Raw genomic sequence first — 11,062 nt, forward strand, 5'->3', positions numbered from 1 at the left:
GCCCAGGATGCTTCCCTATAGTGAAGCAAACACCTAACCCTAACAACTCTAAAAAACCTTTTCTTTCTTTTAATACATATTTCAAGGTTCCTTTAAAAAAAAAAGGAGCGTATAAAAAACGAACAAAGGCTTGAGTGTAGTCATTTCAGCTTTTAGTGAAATGGCACTTTCTTGTTGGAGTATTAAAAACAAACGAAGAAGAGCTGGCCTTTGGAAATGGTCTTAGGGAAATCGCACTTTCATGTTGGAGTATTAAGAAAGAAGACGAAGTGGCCTTTGGAAATAACTATTGACCTTAGTGAAATCGCACTTTCGAAAATGAGAGTAGTAAATATTAACTACAAGGGGCAGGGGCGGCCACGGCTTTAAATCGCCGCCAAATTCGAAAATGTGGACTCTAGAGAGATATCGGGGACCACGCTCCACCTGTTTCACCTACGTTTCCTCGTTTTCTAAAAGTTCCCTTTTCTCAAAAGGTCTGTGCTACACTCCACTCCACTGTCCAGTGCCTGGCATCAAAATCAGCATCATCATCGATTCAGCAACCCACCACTCGACTCTCTATCTACCTATTAGCATCATCATCCGTCATCATCACACCGTAGACCGTAGACGAGGTTGCGCTCTCTCTCTCTCTCTCTCTGTGTCTGTGTCCCCCCGTGGGAGCTAAAACGCACTGCAAGAAACGAAAGGACGCATGGCACTGCTGCATGCGTGAAGGAGAAGAGGAGGGGGGAGAGAGAGAAGAAAGACAGAGGTAGGTTGGAAGAAGGTTGATTCCGGAGGGTCCCGTTGCGCATACATGTCGACGCCTCTTCATCTTCGAACCTCATCGGGACCACGTGAGCACGATGCTTCTTCATCCACCACCACCACCACCACAATAGCATCATCAACGAGGGTACCTACCTTCGGCATCCCTAATTCTTCCGCGTCTTCTTCCCCTACCTGCCCTCTCCTGGACTCTTCCAGCTCCCCCCTCCACTTCTGCCTCCACATAGGCTGCGGCCATCCGTCACCGCCTGCCTCTGCGGTCATGGCCTCCCTCCCTCCATCCCTCCCCCGTGATCTCTGGCGCCCCGGCTCAACCTCCTTCCCCTCCTCGCGAGATACCATAGATCCTCTCGAAAGCAAACGCCAGCTCCAGAAGCTTTACGAGGATCTATCAGAGAGCTCTTACGACCTCTCTCTCAGAGACATTGTCGATCCTTCCTATTCCATCAGCGGCAACCTCAAAGCCAAGGCGAACAAGGATGGCCTTCAGTGTGGCAGCAATCAAATGTTCGCCTCATCATCATCGACCTCCTCTTCGAAGGAACACAAGACGAAGGCGAGGCCCAGACGGAAGGCATCTGATCATCATGGCAGGGACAAATACACAGTGTCTGGTGCACCAAAGTGCAGGCTCGCATTTAGTTTCTCTGTCCCAGGGATGCACGCTTTTCAAAGCGTGTCTCGTGGTCGGCCATTGTGCTCGCGCTTAGGTACATCGCGGCAACTTCCAGACAAACAAGAACAGATTGAAAAGGCATCTTTCAAGCGATCTCCTATCAGTCATAGCTGCTGCCCATCGAAGTCAAAATATTCGAGGGATTTAAAGCAACGGTCTTTTTCTGCTTCCCGAGTCCATCCATCGAATCAATGCTCCTCTTGCTCTTCTTACACTATCTTCTTCAAGTCACGATGTCTGGTACGCTTGCTAGCACCCTTAGGATCTTCTTCAAAATCAAGAAGGTGAATCATGCATCCTTATCTGCCGCAATGGTATCAATGGCTCGTTTTTACTACCTGTTTTTGTTGGTTGCTCGTTATGTTACTTATTCTGAGATGCTAGCGGTTGTGTCAACCTAAGGATTCTCTTCCCAGCCCTTCCTCAATGTCAAGAAGCCACTTTCACAAATTCGTACATGGCATTCATTGAATGGTAGAAATGGCATGGATTCAAGTTAGAGATACAGTTTTGTTAGGGCCATTGATGCACCTATTTGGACGTGTTAGTGACAGCTCTCAAGCATTCAAAGTAGCATTAATCCCTCATTACAGGCTGAATGTCCAGATGGCCGTCTACCTACAACTGTTCATTTGGTTTATTATTCAGCAAAGATTGGTCTATCAATGATATCTGAGTGTATATAGGCCCACAAAATCCAACTCAAAGCTGCATTAGTGTGTCTTTGATGAGTTGCCCACGAAGTCTGATTTTTCTTAAACCTCCCTAAAACTGATAGAACAATTATAGAATTTGCAAAAGCTTCCAAGGTTTTGAGCTCTCCATTAGCTTTGTCTTGTTAGCTTGATAAACATCACACAAGTTTCACCAGAATTCACCCAGGTGGAATATACTCGACCACTTTAAGGGTGTGCTGTTTACTGAAAAGCGCATCTCTTCTCCTGTTAGGCTTTATTCAAGAGGTAAATAATACTGATGGCTGAGGCAGTTTGGTGCTCCATAGAAGCATTGCCAGCTGGGTAAAGCAGATCATGGCATATAAAAGGCGAGACTCAAGTTAAAACAAGCATTCATTGTCTTTCAGCCATTTACTATCTTTCAATGTTTCCAAATGTGGTGTGTGTGGTGCAATTGTTTTTCTAGTATTGTGATTGCTTGTGGCTGTTTGTATTTTATTATGACCATTGGTGGGCAATAATTTCAAAAAGGTTGGAAGCTTATTGGGTTCTCATAGGTCAAGAGAAGTACAAGTCTTTGCCCACTTCCTTGGTGTCAAAAGTAAACTCACTTTTTGGATTTGTGCAAGGAGGTGGCAATTGGCATTTCTTTGCTTTTTGGATTCATGGAAGGAGATGCAATTTGTATTCCTCTTTTAGAACACCTGGGAGTAGAGATTGTATGAAGGATATCCTAACTTAGAAAAATTGAAAAGAAATTGGACAATAAAGTAACTTTAGGGAGGAAGGGTCGATCCCTATAAGAAGAGTGTCATTTTTTCGGTCATTTAAATTATATACTTGAAAATTTTGTGCTTGAATTCAAAATGAACGTATTTGTTGCAAGTTTGTGTTTCTTAAAAAGTATCCTATTGCCCCATGCCTTTGACACTCGTCCACTCTCTTTTGGGTTCTTGTATGAAAATCATGTGTGAAGTGTGTTGTATCAACTTTATTGATTGGCTATCCTTATTATATTGTTGCCTTGCTTCTCCTTTGTCGACTAATACAATTAGCTAGTCCATCGATACAACCACTAGCTATTTGGGTTCACCTAGTATTCATTTCAACCATTTTGGTCTTTACTTTCTCTTTTGTTTGAGAGTATTATTATGTTAGGGTCTTACATTTGGTATCAACCACTCTAATTAGCTAGAGTAGGGTTGAGATTAAGGTAAACATTTGATTCTCTCTTTGTATGAGGCATAGTGCAAACTTGCCCAGTTTGGATGTCTTTGAAAACATAGGTAGAGGAAGGGGATGCTATAAGGAATCATTGGTACTTGCATAGAATCTCAATTGTAAGGTAACCACTTTCTTAAAGACACACTTTGAGAAGGTATAAGAGAACAAAAGTAGAAATATCCCTTGGACTTTGCATGCATGATGGTAAGGTGTAGAAGAGAGTGAATTAGAGATACAAGAGTGCAATTACCAAGCTAAGAATTTTTGAGTGTTGCCCCACCTTCCCAAATGGCTACAACCCTTTAACCATTGGACTTAGATATACAATTTTCTTAGGTTTGCCTCTTGCTATTGCAGTAACTTGTTGAGAGATGAGGGGAGTGATGAAATTTTTCTTCTAACTTGTGTGTGGCTTGCTAAGTGTATGCCCTTTTCCAAGATGTTTGGCAATGGTTTCTACGTTCAAGTAAATTGATGCGCCTGTTGTTGACTATGTTTCTCATGCTATGCTTCATATATGATAGCCACTCTATTACCATCTCTTATCTCAACATTGACATTTAGTAGAACAATGTTACATAAGCTTGTATTGACTTTCCTTGGCTTGGACACTCTTGGGTTGCCTTGACCTTTGGGGTTTTCATGCTTGCTTCTTGGTCATAGCTAATCTTGTGGGGGTTGCCTTTACATGTGCTGTCTTGTTTGCTTTTGCATGGCTATCCTTTAGCTGCCTTTCCAAGTTTACACCAAGAATATGCTTGATAAAGATGCAATATCCATTGTGTAAGTAGAGAGAAATATCATCACGTTTGCTACTATTGGTTGGGATTTGAGTTTCACTTGCTGTATGAGATAGTTCTAATTGTCCTTTGTGCACAGCTTCAAAAGTGCAAAACTTGATACAGTTGCTCCCAACCACAACATTGCTACATAAGTGGCCAGTGAATGTGATGAGAGTGGACTATGCCTGATCAAGGGATTGAAAATGCCTTTGAATTGCTCATATACAGGACTTGACAAGTAGTAACCAAATCAAGTAGCCACAAAGCGACTAGAAAATGGCAATGGATACCAAGAGTAACACGCACACACACACACACACACACACACACACAGAGTGATAGAAGTGCAGGTAGATGCTGAAGGATAACTTTAGGGCAAGAACATTATTGGTTTTTGCAATCTAGCCCTAGAAAATAGAGCAAAGATGAGAGATGAATCATGAGAGCAAACACTAAACTTTAAAGATCAATGCATGAAGTCAAAGGATGTGAGATATGAGTGTATGTGGGAAGACACAAGATAGTCTTTGTGAGGACCCCAAAGATAGGTTGGATGGTCTCCCTAACTAGGCTACTAGCCAAAGTTGGAGTCTAAGTCTTAAACAAGACACTTTACCCCTAAGGATTGCGATTTTTGTTAACTTTATTGGGTTCACAAGTAGAGATGTCCAAGGGGAATGCCACGAGGTAAAACCAGTCTTCCTTCTTGGAAAGGGTGGTAATTCCTCGATTAAGCAATTAACTACGGCAATCAACAAATGAACATAACTTAAAATGTACTAATTACCTTAATAATCTTGGACATTGGATACCTTGTTGGCCCCAAAGTTGGTGCCTCTTTTGATATTTCTTTAACTTGATTGCTAGCGGAATGAGTACAAGCTGAGATTTACAATTGCCTTTGCTATTTCAAAAGCCTCTTTGTTGTAGCAACAACTAGCTAACAATTCGGGCCCATTGCCCCTTGATTTTTTACCCAGGACTTGCATGAATAGAACTTCCAACTGGCCAAATGCTACCCCAAATTAAAATGAATGGGTTGGCGTTTGAATTCCTTAATAATTACACAAATTTTAGGTGCTGAATTCAATATATAATACTTTTACCAATTGGCATGGGTCTTGAGGTGGTTGTCAAACCCTAATTTTTGCAAATATTTAGGGTTTACATTAGAGATCTCTTTGCTGTCCACCAAATTTGATTGAGATCTGCTCAAAATGGTTGAGAAATGTCGAGATTTCTTGAGAATGGGTTAAAGAAGGTGAAAGAAAGCCAAGATGAGAGAGAAATTTGATTTTCTTCGAGAAAAAACTCTAAATTCTACATGTTGCTTGCTCCAATCTACATTTAATGCAGTCACCTATTACCAGACACCTTCAAAATGCTGTCATGTGAATAGCAATGCCATTGCTAGCCCTTGGAAGGTGGGTCCTTGCCTCCCTTTCTTGTTGAGGCCCCTGGATGGTTGTCTTTTGTAGTAGATTGTTGTTCTCTGATCCAAAAATGGACCAATAGCTCTCTCTCTCTCTCTCTCTCTCTCTCTCTCTTCGAAGCTGCAAACTAATTAAATGGCTGAGACCTTGCCCCTAAAAACGTTTTCTCAGTTTTCATGGGTAGTTTTGCCAAGTGGTAGTTTTCTAAACCCTTTTTTAAGCATTATCTAGTCATTTAATTAATTTTCAGTATTAAATAATTTTGAAAATTAATTTTAGCCCTTTTGACTTTGCCCAAAATCAAATGTGCCCATCCATAATTAAATTGACTAGACCATTTGCAGCTTGGAGTGCTCCCCAATCTCTGTTGACCCTTACACTAGTAGTCCCTAGTGTCACCACTAACATGTATTGGCCCTAGGGTCAAAACTGACACCAATTGATCCTCGAAGGCTAGTTGGCATAACTTATCACATCACAACTTTTGCCTTTGACACCCATTGCATCCTCGAGGTCCTTGGCCTATTAATAAGTGCTATGTGCATCACATGTGGTAAATAACCTTGCACATTTGATTAATAACTTGATCAAATGTTATCAGCAAGATTAAAGCATCTCAAAATTTCATGTCCATGTGAGACGGGACTTGTATGTTTTTTATTTACTTATGGCATAAAGATAAATTGGGCTGGGAGGCCACTGGCCATTGGCAAACAAAGAAAACTTAGCCCCAGACAGCCTGGTGTCTCCCACACTTTACTGGCCTTACATGCAGGGATGCCCGAGCGATGTACCACAACTTCTGATTTTCTCCTTATTTATGGGTTTCTCTCAAGGGAGCTTTTTTAATGTTGATTGTGACCTCTTCATCTTCTAAGACAAGCTTCATTAAGTGACCCATGGGGTACTCGAATATTGGGTTTTCTGGCCTTTAACTATCTGTAATTCAGAATCTTAATTCCACACTCGTATCCATGTTTCAGTTGTCAGTATGCGTACTTTCTGATTCCACATCCGCAGGTGCAGTTAGTTAACTTATGTTTCCAGGGACTTTTCAATCATTCTATTTGACAGGATATTATCTGGTCAATGTAACCAGGTTTGTGGGAAGCTGTATTGTAGCAATTGCGCAAAAGATGCTATGGATATGATGTCAGACGGACGGAAATGCAAAAATGATACCTGCAATGTTCGACCTGCATGCAGAAGGTATATTTAATAACATTCTGCTAAGGCTTTACTTGTGTAGCTGGAGTGGACTCCCTCCTTCCATGACAGTTACCTGTGAATCCTAATACCTTCTGTGCATCACCACAGGTTTTCAAATAGAGTGGGGAAAAGCTGCTGGCCTTTCTGTGGCAATATTGAAGTTCAAGAACTTCAATCAAAGCAAACCCCAAGTGGGGGTTAGTTTGATCGCCGTACAAGACATTTTTTGCGAAAGGTATGCACTTTGTGCTTGCCTGCTGCAAGTTCTTTTCTTTAACACAAAACTATCAAAATCATAGCTTTCAGTTATCTTTTTAAGTCATGCCAAACCTTAACATTATAAGTCAACTCTTTCCTTCAATCTTAATAGTAAGGACATTGTGTTTTGCAGCTTTTGTCCGGCTCTAGAGCTGTTTTCTCTGCCTCCTCTCTTTGTCCATTTGGGATCCGGATTTTGGAAGGGAGTCTCTTTTGCACTAAGATGGTCCTGATTAAGGTACTGTGCAGAGTGACAGGAGGTCTATGTAGATAGCTGGATGCGAGACCTTTCAGGCATGGCGGGTATTTCCATGTGCTATCTAAAATCCAAGACGATTACATTAAAAAATCTTACAACTGGATAGGGCAACTGGATCACACGCTCACACGCAGACTCCTTTAAACAAGCTGGTCTTTGTTTCCCAGACCTTGACATATGATAGATAGATCCGCCTTGCAAACTAACATTTATAGTGTTACAAGACACTGCATGAAAGCCCTTGAAGAGGAGTTCTAAAGAAGTATTTCCAGCTTTACAGGCCACAATGAAAGAAGAGCATTGTAACTTCAGTTTACTACCGAAGTTCTCTACTTGTTCTGTTTACCAACTGACCTTAATTTGACTTTCAACAAGTTGTGACACTGGAAGGAAGAGTAGACTTCTCAGTTGTAGTGCATTGGACATCGAGAAAAAGGCTGTGAGAGAGTACATGAGGAGAAACATACCTTAAGGAGAATTTGAATGCCCCAAATTATCTACTATTTTTGCATATAAGTCTATCCCAAAGGCGACTTAACAGATGAAGGTAAGAGAAAAAAAGACTCGAAGGTATCAAAAGCGTTCATTTCTAGACAGTTCTGCACTACATAAATAGTATCATCGTAGTGAAAGTATTTTGAAGCTACATATTCGCAAGGAGTAACTACATTTCTATATCAATGGAATGGCATACACTATAAATAGTATCATCCCACTATAAAAGTATTTTGAAGTTACATATTCTCAAGGAGTAACTACATTTCTATATCAATGGAATGGCATAAACTTAGGGGGTGCAGACGGGGAAGATCTGGATGCGCATTGCGCAATGCCATTTGGTTGGAAGGGATTCAAATGATGACTCTTGTAGACTCCAGCATGTAAGAAGGGTACACGGATTTCATTGTCAACTATCCTTCGTCTTTTGGGAACCTTGTAGTTCAAAAGACATTAACAGGAAAGCCTCTGGCCCGTCAACACTCTTGAACTGTGCTAAGGATTGAATATATATACTTGACCTAGAATGTGAGGTGCAGTGCAAATGGACAGTGATTTGGATCTAGTCATGCAAGTTATATATTGCTGTCAATAGATGCGAAAATTTAAAATCTTGATGCACTGACAATATCCTCCAAATGGAATAGAATTTTGTAAAGGTCCTGGCCCCAACTTCATTAACAGAGTCTTATTTGGTTGCTGTTCTGTCATGCTCCTCAGCACATTGGAGCCTTTCTAATGGTATTTGGAAATGACGCACCTTTCCGAAATTCCACATTTGTAAATATTCTATTCCTACCAATACAAACCGCGCAAATTACGAAAAACAAATGCAGTTGAAATTGAAAAAAGACCTGTTCTTGGTTTATGCATTCTCGTGCTGACTTTAAAATTATAGTGAGAACGGTTTGGCCAACGTGCAAATTGTTTGTTTGTGGAAATTAAGCCTCGAGATGAGGCCAACATTCTAACTAGTAACAAGGAAACACGATGGAAACTTCAAATAAATAAAGAAAAAACCACCATATTCTCCGTGCGCCGCAGCTATTTTTGAAACAACGAAGCCCCCAAATCTTTTCTTTGAAACAACTTAAGACCTCCCCTCCAAACCACTAAGGCAATATACTCTGCAAGCTTATTGCTTAGATCACTCCACCAACTCGTCCAAGCTTATCCACTAGCTTGGCATGATAAGTTGCACTAGTTGGTGCTATTAGCCATGCCCACTATTGTTCTTCTTGTGGCGTAAATCATTGTGAAGCTCAAGAGGCTAAGCCTTGCTTGCTTTGTATTTTTTTCCTAACATTAATTAAAAAAAAACCAGAAGTGTGGTGAAGTTATATTAAAGAGAAGAAAAAAGTTACATCATAGAGAGCTACGTAGGGCAAACCCAACTAAGGTTAGGGCTTCGATACATCATAACCATGGTCATAGAAAAACATTAGCATTAACATAAAAAAGGTTTTGGGGGAAGCATTGCCTACATAGCTTGGAAAAGGATCACGCATTTTTTACCAGCAAGAGCATCGATTTTTGTTTGAACTTCCTCTAGAAAAATCAGACCATCCTCAATTTGAGACTCAAGATGGTGAATCTCAATGTCAACTTCCGCCTCCTACTCATCTTTGGTGAGCCTTTTGTATTGTAAGACTTCGGCGGAGCATCCCACTTTGGCCAGTTGATAGTGATGGTCATCATCCTTCAACACTTGCTTCTTGGTTCAATAGATGGTAATGTGGTCCTTGGCAATCTTCATAGCTTGCTAATTAACATTAGCAAAGAATATACTCAAACAAGGTGTTTGGTAAGCTCCCTTGTATAGCATGAAGTTCCTTTGACTCCACATAATCCAAAGGAGTTCTCCCCTCACTTTATTCCAAAAGATTGATAGCACCCCTACATAATCCCCTAGCAGCAATTGCTTCCAGGTGGGAGGGACTTTGAGCACTTTGTTAAGTGGGGCAAGGATCTGCTTATTGGTCAGGCATGCACCAAAAAGGTGGCATATGTCCTCCAAGGATTGGTTGTATATGCAAAAAATTCCTCATCCTAGGTTAGCTTGGGAGGGTTTCTTGCCAATCTAGATAGCTTTATGAAGGATGAGCCACATTAAAATAGATTTCTTGGGTTCAATGGATTGAGACCAATTCAAGTCAAATTTAGAAGACCATTGTTTGGCCGCAAGATTAACCTTTCATCTTTTGTTCAAGGTGACACTTAGGGAGGGTGATAGCTTAGAGAGGAGACTCTGCAGTTTAGATATTTTAAATTGGCCTTTCTAGCAAAAAGCTTACAGAGGGGGGATAGGAGGGTGAGTGTGCAAAGTCCACAAGAGCTATTGGGGGAAAGAGGAACATCTTTCTTTGATGACAGGGAGGTCCCATTGATTCGTTCTAAACTTGATGGATAATTGGAGGTTAGAGATTCAGTTGTGGATAAGGGGCTCCCATAATTGGTTCCAGTAGCTTAGCCCTTTATTATGTAAAATGAGGGCCTTCTTCTGGCTTGCTTGAGGGGTTTGAGGTGCTGAGATAGTCGGCCACCATATAGTCGCCTGGGGGGACTAAGAACCTATGCTTGGATTTGCCATTGATTCTTAGGACAGCATGATGCATGTTCCAGGCTTGCCATATGGATCTCAGGAGGTCGGATCCTTTGGCGGTGACTTCTTCTTTGCCAAAGAAGATAGTTGTACATGGGAGGTTGGCCCACCCTTTGGCCTTAATTTAAATTGGGGGAGATTTTTGGACAAGAGAAGGGCCCATTCTTCTTGGGGAGAACTGAGGGCTTGAGCAATGAGTTCCCAATTGACTTTGGATGCTTTCTTGATGAAGGGATCACCAGCCCAGAGGAAGTTATGTCATATCTTTGAAATCTCTGCTAGGTGAAAGTCAGTCGATCCCCAACAATAGAAGAAGAAGACGTAGGCATTCAGGAAGTGGTTGATGACTAGAACTCTGCTTGCTAGCGAGTGTTGAAAGCCTATCCATCTATTGAGCTTAGATCTGAAGTTATTACACACCCAACTCCACCTGGCTTTTAGAGAAGCTCTGAAACCCATCGGGATGCCAAGTAGCTTGAAGATTTGACCTTCCTCGAAGACACTGCAGCTTGTTTGTAGCAACCAATCTGAGATAGGAGTGGAGAAGACCCTTGTTTTGTTGTGGTTAATCTTGGAGCTAGAAGCTAGACAGAATGTCTCTAGGGCTTTCTAGAATTCTTTAGTTGATGCTTTGTCGTTGGCCAACATGGCATTAGTGTCATCCGCGAAT

General features: G+C 41.4%; 1 protein-coding gene and 1 pseudogene across 2 annotated transcripts; one reads left to right on the top strand and one right to left on the bottom strand.

The window, feature by feature from the left end:
• Positions 1-506: 506 nt before the first annotated feature.
• LOC148025300 (uncharacterized) lies at positions 507-8,638 on the top strand. Of its 2 annotated transcripts, XR_015693039.1 has the most exons (5): positions 507-1,690; positions 6,666-6,775; positions 6,884-7,010; positions 7,167-7,839; positions 8,084-8,638. XR_015693039.1 is itself a non-coding variant. In XM_087692328.1 (4 exons), the coding sequence occupies exons 1-3, from the start codon at positions 803-805 to the stop codon at positions 6,975-6,977; spliced, it is 1,092 nt and encodes a 363-aa protein (XP_087548454.1). In that variant the 5' UTR covers positions 507-802; the 3' UTR covers positions 6,978-7,010; positions 7,167-8,638. The 2 variants fall into 2 exon arrangements, 1 of the variants encoding a protein (XP_087548454.1); XM_087692328.1 differs by having other exon boundaries at positions 7,167-8,638.
• A 1,487-nt stretch (positions 8,639-10,125) lies between these two features.
• Positions 10,126-10,851, bottom strand: LOC148025301 (uncharacterized; annotated as a pseudogene).
• Positions 10,852-11,062: the final 211 nt, after the last annotated feature.

This window comes from Lygodium microphyllum, chromosome 14 (assembly GCF_053477565.2).
Source record: "Lygodium microphyllum isolate KBCC chromosome 14, Lygodium_microphyllum_v1.1.10, whole genome shotgun sequence".
Classification (NCBI taxonomy): Eukaryota; Viridiplantae; Streptophyta; class Polypodiopsida; order Schizaeales; family Lygodiaceae; genus Lygodium; species Lygodium microphyllum.